The 16,397-nt window shown below is 41.6% G+C and overlaps 1 protein-coding gene across 6 annotated transcripts in view; it reads right to left on the reverse strand.

Annotated features, from left to right (window-relative positions):
- Positions 1 to 4,565: 4,565 nt before the first annotated feature.
- elovl5 (ELOVL fatty acid elongase 5) overlaps positions 4,566 to 16,397 on the reverse strand; it is a 215,500-nt gene continuing 203,668 nt past the window's right edge. For all 6 annotated transcript variants that reach the window (XM_059982053.1, XM_059982052.1, XM_059982054.1 and 3 more), the window contains 2 exons: positions 10,407 to 10,541; positions 4,566 to 9,138 (listed from right to left, as the gene is read on the reverse strand). In XM_059982053.1, the coding sequence (XP_059838036.1) occupies positions 9,013 to 9,138; positions 10,407 to 10,541 (261 nt within the window). In that variant the 3' untranslated portion in view covers positions 4,566 to 9,012. The remainder of the gene's footprint in view (positions 9,139 to 10,406; positions 10,542 to 16,397) is intronic.

Here is a 16,397-nt window from a genome sequence, read left to right on the forward strand (position 1 = left end):
TTATACAGATTAATTCTTTACATAGCTCATTAAGGAGCAACACCTCATATTCCGTCTACATATCCTCTAACCTGATGGTGTAAACATTGCTTTCTCTAACTTCCAGAGGGTTTTTTCCCCTCTCCCTTCCCTCTTCTTCTATTTCCCACTTTGGCCTCTTACCTCTTCTCTTCACCTGCCTGTCATATCCCTCTAGGTCCTCTTCCCCTCCCCTTTCTACTATGGTTCACTTTGCTCTCCTATCAGATTTCTTCTTCTTCAGCCCTTTACCTTTTTCCACCTATCACCATCCAGCTTTTTACTTCATCTTCTGTCCCCCACCCAGCTGGCTTCACCTATCACCTTTTAGCTTGTCCTCCGTCCCTTCCACCCACCTTCTTTTCCAGTCCTGATCCCCTTCCTTTTCAGTCCTGATGAAGGGTCTTGGCCTGAAAACATTGACAGCAGCTCATTTCCCATGGATGCAGTCTGATCTGCTAGTTCCTCTAGTATTTTGTGTGCGTTGCTCTGGATTTCCAACATCTGCAGAATCTCTTGGTGTTAATAATGAACCTGTTTAACCAATTTAACAATGAATCTCTGCTTCTCCCAGTGCACACCAGGCTCTTTGGCCTCAACCAACTAGTGTGCATGACACCGGGGGCTGGGAGTCTGTAAATACCTGCCTTTTGATCGCTGCTGGAGCTGGAGTCTGTGAGTGGCCTATGGCTGTGTGGCTCGCTGTGCCAGGCGGGTAGGCCTCTCCAGCTCATGTCATCTCCCTCTCTTTCAATGAATGTCGGTGATATCATAGGATAGTATCACGGTTCTGCATTTAAGGATTGGACTATTGCGTTTACTGTCTGTGGAGTTTTTCAGATTTATGGTTTTTATATATTTTTTTATTGCCATTCTTTTTGTTTTGTTCTGCGAGGAGAGGGTGTTTGGGTTTGATTTTCTGTTAGTTATTTGTGCGGGGGAGTAGATGTTTGGGGGTCGATGTTCCTGTTCCATTCTGTGTGGGGGGAGGGGAGTTTTGGGGGGGGGGCTGATGATTAGGCTGCCTTTCTTTCTTACATGGCAGGGTGGGTAGGTTTGATGTTTGTCACTGAATGATTTTCATATTCTTTGTTTCGTGGCTGTCTGGAGAAGATGGATCTCAGAGTTGTATATGGATACCTGCATTGATAATAAATGAACCTTTGAAATGTATCATCCACACCTGAATGGTACGATGTAAAAAGGCTGCAGACTCAACACAATGGGACAGGCCTGCGCCATCACTGTGACTACCCTCTCTAACTGTACCTTATTCCCCAGAAACAGAAGCAGACCATGACAGATTGTAGTGAGAGCAATACAATGTTCCACAGGGGTCTGCGTTGGGACCATTTCTTTTTACGTTATATGTCAATGACTTGGATGTCGGGATTGATGACTTTGTTGCAAAGTTTGCAAACAATATGAAGATTGGTGGAGGGGTAGGTAGAGAGGCTACAGAAGGATTTAGACAGATTAGAATGGGCAAAGAAGTGGCAGATGGAATACAGTGTCAGGAAGTGTATGGTCATGCACTTTGGTAGAAGGAAAAAAAGAGTAGACTATTTTCTAAATGGAGAGAAAACTCAAAAACGTGAGGTGCAAAGGGTCTTGGGAGTCCTTGTGTCGGATTCCCTAAAGGTTAATTTTCAGGTTGGATCGGTGGTGAGGAAGGCTAATGAGATGTTAGCATTCATTTCAAGAGGATTAAAGTATAAAAGGATGTAATGCAGATGCTTTATGAAGCACCGATGAGGCCTCACTTAGAGCATTGTGAGCAGGTTTGGGGCCCTTATCTTAGAAAAGATGTGCTGAAACTGGAGACCATTCAAAGGAGGTTCATGGAAATGATCCCATGATTGAATGGCTTGTCAAATGAAGAGCATTTGATGGCTCTGGACCTGTATTCAATGGAATTTAGAAGAATGGGGGGTGACTTAATTAAAGCCTATCAAATATTGAAAGGCCTCAAAAAGTGAATGCAGAAAAGATGTCTCCAAGGCGGGAGAGTCTAGGACCGGAGGACAAAGCCTCAGAATAGAATGGATCCTTTTAGAACAAAGACAAGGAGTAATTTCTTTAGCTAGAGAGTGGTGAATCTGTGGAATTCATTGCCACAGGCAGCTGTGGTAGCCAAGGCTTTATGTATATTTAAGGTGGAAATTGAAAGATTCTTGATTAGTCAGGGCATGAGGGGTACAAGGAGAAGGCAAGAGACTGGTGCTGAGAGGGAAATTGGATCAGACATGATGAAATGGCAGAACAGACTTGATGGGTCAAAAAGCCTAATTCTGCTCCTATGTCTGATGGAAGTGGGGTCTGGTAAGGAATTTTGGAGAAAACCAGAGCACCTGGAGGAAATCCACGCAGTCATGGGGAGGATGAACAAATTCCTTACAGATAGGGGTGGGAATTGAACCGCGATCTGAGGTGCTGTATTGCCAAGCTACTCTAATTGCATGTACAGCTCCTACCCACAGCCTGTCCCTAGGAAGGAATGTCGGCCACCTTGTTCCACACACCAACTCTGCCTCTGGTTCCACAATCTTCCCCAGCAGCATGACCGCCATTCGGCCCATTGGCTTTGCTCTGCCATTCCATCATGACTGATATATTATCCCTCTCCAACACCATTCTCCTGCCTTATCCCCATAACCTCTTAACCACTAAACTCCAGAGAGTACGGGCCAGGAGCTATCAAATTCTCCTCTTACGATAACCCTTTCATTCCCGGGATCATTCTTGCGAACCTCCTCTGGACCCTCTTCAATGAGTACACATCTTTTTTTAGATAAGTGGCCCAAAACTGCTCACAATACTCCAAGTGCAGTCTAACCAATGCCTCATAAAGCCTCAGTGAACACCCAATGATATAATGCTGACTCTGAGTGACAAGATGCCATAAAGAATAATGGGTAATCTCACTGAAACCTACCAAATATTGAAAGACCTAGATAGAGTGGACATGCAGAGGATGTTTTCTATAGTGGGGGAGTCTAGGATCAGAGGTCACAGCCTCAGAATAGAGGGACACCCATTTAGAACAGAGATTAGGAGGAATTTCTTTAGCCAGAGGGTAGTGAACCTGTGGAATTTATTGACATACATGACTGTGGAGGCCAAGTTATTGAGTATAGGTTGATAGATCCTTGATTAGCAAGGGCATCAAAGAATACAGGGAGATGGCATAAGTATGGATAATAAATCAGCTGTGATGAAATGACAGAGCAGACTCTCTGGGCCATATTCTGCTCCTATGTCTTACAGTCTTAAGGTACTCTCTCTGAACACAATACAGTGAAGTCAGTACTAATGGCAGAACAATGTCCCACACTATGTGGCCAATTTATTAGGTACATCTGTAGACCTACTTGTTAATGCAATTATCTAATCAGCCAATCATATGGCAGCATCTCAATGCATAAAAGCATGCAGACATGGCCAAGGGTTTCAGTTGTTGTTTAGACCAAACATCAGAATAAAGAGGAAATGTGATCTAAGTGATTTTAACTGTGGAATGATTGTTGGTGCCAGACAAGATGGTTTGAGTATTAGAAACTGTTGATCTCCTGGGAGTTTCTCCCATAGCAGTCTCTAGAGTTTACAGAGAATGGTGTGAAAAACAAAAAAAATCCAGTGACCAGCAGCTCTGTGGGTGAAAACACCTTGTTAATGAGAGAGGTCAGAGGAGAATGGCCAAATTGGTTCAAGCTGACAGGAAGGCAACAGTAACTCAAATAATCACGTGTTACCACAATGACGTGCAAAAGAGCATCTCTGAACTCCAACTCCAACAGCAGAAGAACACAAACATCAGTGGTCACTTTGTTAGGTACAGGAAATACCCAAAAAATGTACCAATGAGTGGATTTAAAATACTATCGGTTTTAAAATTCATTAACAAAAATCACATGAAGAAGTAAATCCTCCTACCACGTCTCAGTGGTTTTCTCAAACTATTTCTTATCTGAGCTTGGAAAAAATTAGAAGCACTATTTTTGACTCATCAATTAAATTTGAAGAAACTTGGGGACCGTTCATTCGAAATTTTCATATGAATTAATTTGGCCTTTTCCAGACCTTCTCTCTGTTTATTCTTGTTCAGGTATGGAGTTCCGGAGTTTTTTGACACTATCATATACTTATAAACTGTTATTATTGCCCATGTTAGTTTAGTTTAGTGTTTTTTTTCAATATATATTTTCTTTTATATATTTTCAATTTTTTTTTCCTTTTCCTTTGATGATTATTTTTGTTTTTTTTCATATATAATTATATAGACTTGATTGATTAATGTACCTTTTTTGATGTTTAATAGGATATTATTATCCTATTATTAATGCAATTTCAAGTCTATTGTATTCATAACCTATTCATTATTATGTTATGTTTTTTTATATATATATGAAACTCAATAAAAAGATTGAAAAAGAAAGAAAAAGAAAAATCACATATCGTGCAACCAAACCAAACTCTGTGTGTGGGTATGTGTGTGTTTTGCGCGTCTGCTGGATCATAAATAAAACAGGGTAACTGTAGAAGTTTAGTAAAGGTTTTAATTGTGTAAATTTTGAGTGTGTCATTGTTACAACTGATGACTATACAAGTTACTCGGACACAGGTTAGAACAGCACACTCATAATCAACGTTTACCAAATAAAACATGTGATTTGACACTTGAGAGCAGCATAACTGAATAATTCAGTACTTATTCGAGAAGAGGGATACAGTGTGTCACACTTAAGACAACACAAATAGTTTTGCTTGTAGCTCACAATATTCGCAGCCTTTGATTCGACACAGGCCTAGCATTAATTTTCCTTTTGAGATGTGTTAGAGAAACCTATGTAAAGTTCTGAACAAAAAAGTCCCTGTTGTGTAATTCTCCAACGGGGAAATTCTAGCTCCCACGATAGCTACTAGGCTTGAGTCAGCCATTCTTTGATTTTATTTTTATCTGTATCCGCCCTCTTAGTCACCTCCACTAGGCAAACATTCACTGTCAGGATTCAGTCCTTGACTCTTGCAGTGTTTAAAACAACCAGAGATCCCAGAAGTACTTGGAAACCCTGACCATCTGGCAACGGTAGCCTTGGTAACTCCAAATATAGCAAACATTTTATAAACACAAGAGATTCTGCTGATACTGGAAGTCCAGAGCAACCTGATGAAGGGTCTTGGCTCAAAATGTCGACTGTTTATTCCTGTCCATAGGTGATGCCTGACCTGCTGAGTTCCTCCACCATTCTGTGTGTGATATCAAACTATTTGCTCCCTTCACAAACATTAACACCAATTATTCTTATCCAGAGAGGTAATAATTGTCACATTGGAATGTCTCACTGTCAAGATCCAACAGCACACAATTTCAAATTCAGTAAAGACTGTGTCTTTCTATGAGCTCAAATGAGCTGTAAAAAAAAATCTAGCTTCATTAACATTGTAGTGTTTCCACCAAAACTTTAGGTGCTCTAACTCACCAATCTCCAAGGCTTCAGAACTGAGTTGTGCAATACTTTGGATATTAAGTGATAGGGACATATTTTATCCTTAGTCTCAAATGATCAATCAATACATGACACACTCCCATGCTGGGGTGTGTAAACCCCATTCGGTGGTGATATTCCATGGTTAGACTACAGGACTTTATTCCCTGGAGTGTAAGAGAATGAAGGGAGATTTGATAAAGGTGTACAAAATCATGAAGGGTACCTAGATAGATAACGTACATGTAAGCAGGCCTTTTCCACTGAGGTTTGGTGGGACTGGAACTGGAGGTCAAGGGCTAAGGGTGAAAGGTGAAATGTTTAAAGGGAACATGAGGGGAAGCTTCTTCACTCAGTGGGTTGTTAAAGTGTAGAATGAGCTGCCATCGGAAGTGGATAAGTACATGGACAAGAGGGGTATAAAGGGCTATGGTCTCGATACAGGTTGATGGGACTAGGCAGAATAATAGTTCATCATGGACTACATGGGTCGATGGGCCTGTTTATGTGTTGTGGTGCTCTATGACTCTATATTGAGCTTGAATTTGGTAATTCAGCTCATCGATTCGGCTGAAGATGTGGGCTGGCCAAAGAGTGGTGCGCAATATTTACAGGCACCAGGTCAAAAAAAAAATTCTCACAGCTTATACTTCCACTGAGAATACACCCACTTAAAGGAACCAGGGGTCTATCCTACATCGCCAGAGGCAAAAATGTTATTAGATAACATACTGTCTTTTTAGTAAGAAGAATGATATGATGCCTATTCACAGTATTTATTCATGTGACTGGGAAGCAACTGAGGCATTAGCTATGCACAGGCATATACTTCAAATACAGTGGAGAGAGTTAAGGTCGATGCATGGCTGATTAATGCAAATTAGAAACCATTATGCAATTTTTCTTTCTACGCATAGAGATTCCAATGTTGTTTTGAATCCTGCTATTTTGTTAAGGCATAAGTGTAACTGCATGAATTATTCAAAGAAATACCACTTCCACTGAAAATGATCCTGGGAGTGAATGGTTTACATATGAGGAGTGTTTGATAGCTCTATGCCTGTATTCTCTGGAGTTTAGAAGAATGGGGGGGGGGGGGGGTTTCTCACTGACACCTATCAAATATTTAAAGTCTAGAAAGATAGAGTGGATGTGGAGAGGATGTTTCCTATCATGGGGGAGACTAGGACCGGAGAGCACAGCCTCAGAATATAGGAATGTCCATTTAAACAGAGATGAGGAAGAATTTCTTTAACCAGAGGGTGGTGAATCTGTAGAATTCAAGTTATTGGGTAACTTAAAATGGAGGTTCATAGGTCCTTGTTTACTAAGGGTGTCAAAGGTTACAGGGAGAAGAGAGGAGAATAGGGTTGAGAAGATTAATAAATCAGCCATGATGGAATGGTAGAGCAGACAAATTCTGCTCCTATGCCTTGTGGTTATCTGATTTCCTCATGCTACCCCACAAACCAACACTTAAAGATGTGTCTATTAATGTGTGTGCCAGATTCAGTCAAAAGGTTTCTTTAACCAACAGAAATGGGGAACTTACCACCAATGTATTTCTGATTTTATGTTATATGTGTATCCTCTATAAATACTAAATAGGATCACTGGAAACTGGAACTGAAAACAGAAAATGCTGAAACCACAGGTTCCTCCAGAAACAAAAACAATTCCTCGCCTTTCATATGCTCTCTGGGAGATTATGAATTTCCAGCATTTACGGTTTACACCGACTCCACTGTGCACGGTCCTCATCCTGGCTGTGAAAGGAGAAGAGCATGGCACTAGAAATCTCATCAGGTAAAAACCCAGAGCTACAGAAATGGCAATACCAGTTCCAAAGACCTCAGCCCTGAGAGAGGAAGGATCTTTGAAGATGGGCTTCACCTGGGGACAACTTGAAACACTGGCCCAGGATCGAGCACTCTGACGAGCTGCTGAGAGTGGCCTATGCCCCGGTTGGGAGGGAGAGGAGGAGGGGGAGAGAAGGAGAAGGAGGAATAGGGGGAGAACAAGGAAGAGGAGGATACCGTTTACACTCTCAGCGAAGACATTTACTTCTTCCTGGGAAACCTTGGAACTCAGAGCCTGAAGTTAACTCTGCGAGCAACCTCAGGTGCAACAGCAGAAATTTTTTGAGAAGGAAGCGGAAGTGGTGTTGGAGTTCTGGGCATGGGTAAAGTGAAGTCAGATAAAGCAATAGTATGGGACCAGATCCACTGGTGAAAGTGGAAATTTCAAAATGGTAAGAAATCCTCTACCAACTAGCTAAGTCAAATCAGAAGCAATCAGTCAAAAAGGGTGGATAACTTCTGAAGATGGAGTAGTCATCTATACTGTCAAGGAATTGACTGTATTAAACACACCTCAATCATCTATGTGCCAGCACAGTACAATCCTATTTTTTAAAACGGACGAGCCAACTAGGACAATCGGAGGCCAGTTTATGAGGTATATCTGCTCATTAATGCAAATATATAATCAACCAATCAAGTGGCAGGAACTCAATGCGTAAAAGCATGCAGATATGGTCAATAGAGTCAGTTGTTGTTCAGCCAAAACACTAGAATGGGAAAGAAATGTGATCTAAGTGACTTTGACTGTGGAGTGATTGTTGGTGCCAGACCAGGTGGTTTGAGAATCTCAGATATTGCTCTCCTGTGATGTTCATGCATAAGACTCGAGTTTACAAAGAACGGTGCGAGAAACAAAAAACAAATCTAATAAGCAGCAGGTCTGTGGGCGAAAACACCTTGATAATCGGAGGATAGAGGAGAATGGCTAGACTGGTTTGAGCTGACAGGAAGGCAACAGTAACTCAAATAACCATGTTTTACAACAGTGGTGTACAGAAGAGCATCTCTGAATGCACAACGTGTTGAACCTTGAAGTGCATGGGCCACAGCAGCAAAAAACCACAAACACTCACTCAGTGGCCACTTTACTAGCTACAGGAGATACCGATAAAATGGCCACTGAGAGTATATTTATACAAAGGAGATATGGGATTCGTGAAATGGTTAAAACCTAACAATTATGCAGCATTGAAACTTTAGGTAAAGCTAAGGCATTTGGGCCAAAATTCTGTGCCAAATTACATTTCAGCTTAAATGAATAAATATGGTTTAAGATTAGAATGAATACAAGACAATTCCTAACACACAAATAAGCAGTAAGGCAACAAGAGTATTGTAAACTAAAATGAACTACTTTTACCTGATTTACACTGGGTCCATTGCTCATGTTCAGGAAATAATCTACCACCCTTAAAATTATATAGAGCTGTTATGAATTTCTCTACCTAAGACTTTTCGGACAAAGAAGTTGCTCTAAATTTATTTTCCCTATTAATCACAACAATATTCAGTTCCATGTCCCCAGCCTCTCTGGCTATACAACGCAGGACCGGATATAGTTAACACGTTGGTAACCTTTGAAACTGCTTTAGAACGTCACAAAAATCTTAAGTGTGTCTACGATGTGCCGTGCAGGCCCTGGAAACTTAGTGTGTTTTCTTTGCTGAGTGGTGGTCCATTGGTGCAAAGAGGCCATTGCTGTGTCCATTCATGGCTAGTGTGGAGCCATTTAGACAGTCTTTACTTTGGCAAGCGCCCTTCTTCTTGTAGGTCTAGAAATGTCGAAACACAAAAAGGAAACACAGTCAGCATGGATGCATTTTGCAAACGATAGCATAGCCAATTCACAAGCCTAAAGCAATTCATCTTAAAGATCACCTTCAATAGGTGATACCTCAGAAAGTTGGCACGCATCATTAAGGACTCCTATCACACAGGACATTGCTACATTCAAGAGGGAGGTACAGGAGCCTGAAGACACACACTCAATGTTTCAGGAACAGCTTCTTTCCCTCCACCATCAGATTTCTGAATGGACAATGAACCCATGAAACTTCCTCATAATTTTTTTGCTCTCTTTTTGGACAACTTATTTTATGAGTTCACAATATACAGTATGTCATGAAATTTGTTTTTTTTTAAATGGGAACAGTACAGTGCAATACATAAAATTACTTCAGTACTGTGCAAAAGTCTTAGGCACCCTTAGCTGTATATATGTGCCTTACCTTAGACTTTTGCAAAGTACTGTATGCCTTATGGTCTTAAAACAGGCAAAGATTAGAAAGTAACATATTGAGAACATGATTTGTAAAATGTCCTTGAAAATTGAATCTATAGGCTGTGCAATCAGTTCAGAATTAAAGTAAGTGAAGATGTCCACACCTGTTCTGGAGCCAAATGGCTGAAGGGTAATAACTGCTTCTGAACCTGGTGGTGTGGGCCCTAAGGCTTCTGTACCTCCTTGCCAATGGCAGCAGTGAGAAGAGAACATGGTCTGGATGGTGGAGGCCCTTGATGATGAATGCTGCTTTCTCGTAGCAGTACTCCTTGTAAATGTGCTCAATGGTGGGGAGGGCTTTGCCTGCAGTGGACCATGCTGTAACCATCACTTTCTCTAGCCTCTTCCATTCCTGGGTATTGGTGTTTCCATACCAGGCAATGATGCAGCCAGTCAGGATACTCTCCACTGTAGAAGCTTGTCAATGTTTTTAGTGACATGCCAATTCTACACAAACTTCTAAGAAAGAAGAGGTGCTGTCATGCTTTCCTTGTGATGACACTTACATGACGGTCTGAGGACAGACCCTCTGAAATGTTGACATCAAACAATTTAAAGCTATTGACACTCTCCAACTCCAAACACTTGTGGAATAATTTTCCTTTCAATTTAGCTCATTATTTTGGGTAATTCTCTCTAGAAAGATATGCAAGGTACACAGCCTAACACAGGGATTTTCAACTTGAATTAAAAACAACAGGTGCAATAAAGATGTACCAGTTAGAATTAGTCACACAGCTACTAAACACGATCACTTGCCTGTATGTAGAAGTTTGTGAAGAGAATAATTAGGGAGATCATGTAGCCAATCTGAAAGTACAGCCAGCCACTCGGAAATCCACAGGGCCAGAAAACACCAAAACTGGTCTGGATTATCGTCAGAACAAACTGCAGCTGAAAACAGTAATAAAGGTTTTTAAATTAGCTTTAAATTAAAACACACTAAATGCAGTGTTTGTGTCAGTGACCAACACCGTCTAGGATGCGCGAAGGGCAAATGGCAAATGTCACCGTGCTTCCAGCACCAAGACAGCATGCCCACAACTCACTAAGTATATCCGAGACATCTTTGGACTGTGGGAGGAAACCAGAGCACCCAAAAGAAACCCACATGGTCGTGGGGAGAATGTACAAACTCCTTACAGACAGTGGCAGAAATTGAACATGGGTTACTGGCATTGTAAAGCATTACACTAGCCACTGCACTACAGTGCCACCCCATTGGAGAAACAGATCTTAAATACCTTAAGTAAAGAGAAGTTAAAATATATGATATAGCCTGAGTGGTATTGGTTGATTATCGTCACATGTATCAAATTTGATTGACTTTATTTCTTACATCCTTCATATACGTGATGAGTAAAAATCTTTACAGTACGTCTCCGTCTAAATGTGTAATGTGCAATTTATAGTCATTTATAATAAATAGTATGTACAACAGGACAGTCAATATAGAGATACAGTTGTGTCAGCATGAATTAAGCAGTCTGATGGCTGGTGGAAGAAGTTAGCCCTGGCTTTTATGCTGAGGTACTTTTTCCCAGATGGTAGCAGCTGGGACAGTTTGTGATTGCGGTAACTTGGGTCAAAAATTATCCTTTTTACTAGGGCCCTTTTTGCTCACCTGTCTCTGTAAATGTCCTGAATAGTGGGAAATTCACATCTATAGATATGCTGGCCACACTGCTCTCTGCAGAGTCCTGCAATTGAGGGAAATAGTGTTCCCATACCAGGCAGTGATGCAGCCAGTCAGGATGCTCTTAATTGTGCCCCTATAGGAAGTCTGATTTGGGAACCCATACCAAACTTCTTCAACCGTCTGAGTTGAAAGAGGTGCTGTTGTGCCTTTTTCACCACACGGCTGATACGTACAGACCAAGTGAGATCCTCAGTAATGTTTATGCCAAGGAACTTAAAGCTAATAACCAAGATACAGTGAAAAACTGCTCTTGTAATAATGGAGGAGAAAAAATTTCTAATTCTTATTTTTAAAGATCATAAGACATAGAAAAAGAATTAGGCCATTCAGCCCATCGAACGTGCTCTGCCAGTCAATCGTGTTCCACTGTGGTCAGTAGTGCCAAGTCACTGTGGAGGCCAAGTCATTGGGAACATTTAAAGGGGATGTTAATAGGTTCTTGATGGGCATCAAGAGTTACAAGGAGAAGGCAGGAAAATGCAGCTGAGAGGGATAAAAAATCATCCATGATGAAATGGTGGACAGCCTTAACGGGCCGAGCGGACTAACTCTGCTCCTATGTCTGATGGTCTTCTGGCTGTTATATTTTGCCTGTCAACTCCATTCTCCTGCTTTCTCTCCATAACCATAAGACATGCTCTCATAAGACATTTCCCAAAGATGAAAATGGCTAATACAAGGAGGCATAGCTTTAAAGTGCTTAGGGGAAGGTAGAGGTAGTTTTTTTTTAACACGGAGTGGTGAGTGCACGGTGATGTGCCCCCTGGGAAAATTCCTTCTCTATAACTATGTTATATCTGCTGGAGGATGACATTAGAAGTGCCATGGTAGCATTGAAGTTAGTGTGATGCTATTACAGAGCCTCGGAGGTCTGAATTCAATTCTGCGGCCATCTGTAAGAAGTTTGTAGGTTCTCCACTTGACTGCGTGGGTTTCTCTGGGTGCTCCGGTTCCTTCCACAGTCCAAATAGATACGGGTTAGTAGGTTTAATGGTCATTGTAACTTGTCCTCTGATTAGGCTAGAGTTAAATAAAGATGGGTTGCTGGGCAACACGGCTCATTGGGCTAGAAAGGACTGTCCTGTGCTGTATTTCTAAATATAACCATTCAGTCTCACAATCCGTGAGATCCAATCAAGATTCACTGTAATTCTAGACTTGTGTTAAAAGAAAAAGTCGAATTCTGAAGCTGGAACCAGGCTTAATATAGACACTCAAAAAATAGATAAAACTGCACTTTGTCATTTGGTGTGTGAAAATGTTAGAGGCAATTGTCAATAGCGTTAACAAGTAGTACTTCCTTACTAATAGTCTGCTGCTGCAAGTGTCTGCGAAGGCTAATTTACACATGTTAATGAGCTGGCAAAGTCATGGCAGTGTCAAGATTCAATATTGCTTAATGTCATTTCCTGTACACAAGTGTAAAGGAGAACAAAATAATTGTTACTCTGGTTCCTATGCAGCACAAAAAAAAACACAAAAGATAAAGAACACAGGAATAATAATAAAAATACATAAAATATAAATACATAAGATTGCTTATGCACATTACACTAGGCACAGGAGTGTCTGTACATAATGTCACTGACAGGAAATAACAAAGTAGTGGTGGTTGGGAATGTGGAGGGGTGGGTTAGTGGGTGGAGGTGTTGATCAACCTTACTGTTGGGGGGGGGGAATAACTGTTTTTGAGTCTGGTGGTACTAGCGTGGATGCTACGTTGACTGCATTTTGAAGAGAACTTCCTGCCTTAAGTTCCAACTCTAAATATCGAACTGATAAAACACAGCAAATACAGCATAGTACAGGTCCTTCAGCCTATGATGTTGTGCTGGCTTCTTAACCTACACAAAGATAGGCCCGTCCCTTCCCTGCTGCTGTAGCCCTTCATTTTTCTATCGCCCATGTGCCTATCTAATAGTTTTCTTGCACGTCCCTAATGTGGCAGCATGTTGCGGACACTCACCACTCTCTGTAGAGAAAACCTACCTCTGACATCCCCCTGATACTGTCCTCCACTCATCTTAAAATTATATCCTCTGGAATCGGCCATTTCTGTCCTGGGAGAAAGTCCAACTGTCCAATAGATTTATGTCTCTTATTATCTTGTACACCTCTAACAAGCCAAAAGTTCACCAACCATGAAAGCCTCCTGTATAATCACATGATTACCACCGTCCAGTGCCGTGGTTTGGAGATGGATGCTGATTCCACTGGCACTGGAGTCAAGCAAGGCTATGTTTTCACCCTAGACCTTTCCTCCATTATCTCCATTTCACCAATAACCGGTCCTTGTCCTACCAAGTAGAGGCCATGCCCATTAAAGATCACCAGCAGCTCTACTTCCCCAGGAGGCTAAAGAAATTTGGCATGTCCCCACCAACCCTTACCAATTTTTATCAATATGCCACAGAAAGTAGCCTATATGGATGCATCACAGCTTGATACGGCAACTCCTCTGCACATGACTGCAAGAAATTGCAGAGTTGTGGATGCAGCTTAGCACATCACAGGAAACAGCCTCCTCTCCACGAACTCTGTCGACATTTCTCACCATCTCAATAAAGCTGCCAGCATAGTCAAAGATCCCACCCACCCTGGATATGCTCTCTTCTCTCCTCTTTTATCAGTCAGAAGATACAAAAGTACAAAAGCACATACCACCATGCTCAACGACAGCTTCTATCCTGCTGTTTTTAGAATACTGAATGGGTCTGCTCATACAATAGACAAACTCTAGATATCATAATGTTATCTCGTTATGATTTGTACCTTATTGTCTATTTGCACTACACTTTCTCTTAGCTTTTACACTTAATTCTGCATTGTTAATTACAAATGAAGTGAAATGTTAAATGCAATTGAAATGTTCCCACAACCTACAGACTCACTTTCAAGGACTCCTCATCTCATGTTCTCGATATTTATTGTTTTTTTGTTTGTTATTATTATTATTTCTTTCTTTTAGTATTTGCACAGTTTGTTGTCTTTTGCTCACTTATTGAATGCACAAGATGGTGTGGTCTTTCATTGATTCTGCTATGTTTATTATTCTATAGATTTATCGAGTATTCCCACAAGGAAATGAATCTCAGGGTCGTATATGGTGAATATATGTTCTTTGATAATAAATTTACTTTGAACTTTGAATGTTTCCCATTTTCTACCTCAATGCACTGTGTGAGGAATAAATCTGTATGACCAGTGTGCAAGGTAAGGTTTTCGTGTTACCTCAGAACATGTGACAGTAATAAAATGATTTACCAGCTTACCCTCTTTCAAGATACTCCCACTGTTGAAAGCAATTCAACATCTATCCTGCCACCCCAGGGAAAGTCTTTTCTCAATAACCATCTCATATCCAGCCTCACAATCATCAGAATCGGAGGTTATTCTGGTTCTGTGCCTGAATTTGCCACGCCTGACTCTGCTCCTTCACTATGTTCCCTCTCAGGATTCTGCACTGTCAGATCTTTCCACTAAACATCTCTCCCATATCCCTCTCAACACAGGCCAGTGAGCTGTCAAGGTTAACTCGGTCACCATCTGGAAACTGCAACCATCGTCCAAACCATGATTAGTCACTGACTGGAAAGTGTCTGACACACAGCGGGGAGATCAGTCACAAGGAGTCAGCTCTAAAGCTCTTTTTGAATAAATTGCACAAGTTAAAATCTCAGGCTGATGCACTTCAATGCAAAATAAGAATATCAGCATCTCTGTTCCTGAGTGATAAACACACACACACACACACACACACACACACACACACACACACACACACACACACACACACACACACACACACACACACACACACACACCAGTATGGTACAGGAACAGACTCTTCGGCCCACAATGTCTATGCCATATATGATGCTGATTTAAACCAAACCTTTTCTTCCAACACATGATCCATATGCCTCCATTTCCTGCATATACATATGTGTATGTAGCAGCATCTTAAACCCCAGTGTCATAGCTGCTTCCACCACTACCACAAGCAGCCTGTCCTGCCCCTCTTTGCATAAAAATCCTGCCCTGCACGTCTCCTTTAAACTTTCCCCCTTTCACCTTAAATGCCTGCGCTCCTTTTCTACCCTGGGAGAAAGATTCTGACTGTCTACTCATAATCTTACAAACATCTAGGAGATCAATCCTGAGTCTGTGAGAAAAACATCCCAAGATTGTCCAACCTCTCCTTCTAGCACATGCTCTCTGATCCAGGCAGCGTCCTGGTAAACTCTTCTGCACTCTCTGCAAAGCCTCCACATCCTTCCTGTAATAGGCAACCAGAATTACACTCACTACTCCAAGTGCAGCCTAACCAGAGTGCATACAGCTCAACACAACTTCTTAACTCAAATACATACTCACTCAAGTTCAAGTTTATTGTCATTTGACTATACGTATTGACAACCAAACGAAACTGTCATGGTCCCTTCTGGCAATCACCCACCTGGCTATTTCCCTCAGGAATTGGGCCTCAGTCACCTCGTTTAGTTCCAATCATTCCCAGGTTCCACTAACTACACACACCTGCTTGCCATCGGCAATGCAGTATAAAAACCCTGTGAGCACAAGGCGCTGCCAGTTTGTTGGTTAACTCTGGTGTGAGTAACTTTGTTTCATGGTTTTTAGGGCTACCAGTTCTAGGTCAAGCATTGCTCCTGGATACCGACTCCATGCTCACTATGTTAATAATGCCTCCCGACTCTGCCTCCATGCCCGCGTTCTGCACTTGGGTTTGTTTCCACCGCCATGTCCTTGCAACAGAAACAACATTCCTCTGGACCACTGTGCACCCACAAAACATATGTAATGCCCTGAGTAAGGTTTCTACTGCTTCGCTGTGAGGTATTTTATTGTAGCATTTTGTGTGAAAGCAGTGTGTCCTGCTAGTAAGAGTGTTTTGGCTTCAGCTAAAGATAAGGAACCATGTTGTCCAACTTAGGAATGTCGTGCCATCCGATCAGGATTGTGGGATGTGAGAGAAGGTTCTAGGGAGCTGGGCAGGAAGAGATTTCTGAAGGGCAATATTCTGGTTTGGG

Source organism: Hypanus sabinus, chromosome 10 (assembly GCF_030144855.1).
Source record: "Hypanus sabinus isolate sHypSab1 chromosome 10, sHypSab1.hap1, whole genome shotgun sequence".
Classification (NCBI taxonomy): domain Eukaryota; kingdom Metazoa; phylum Chordata; class Chondrichthyes; order Myliobatiformes; family Dasyatidae; genus Hypanus; species Hypanus sabinus.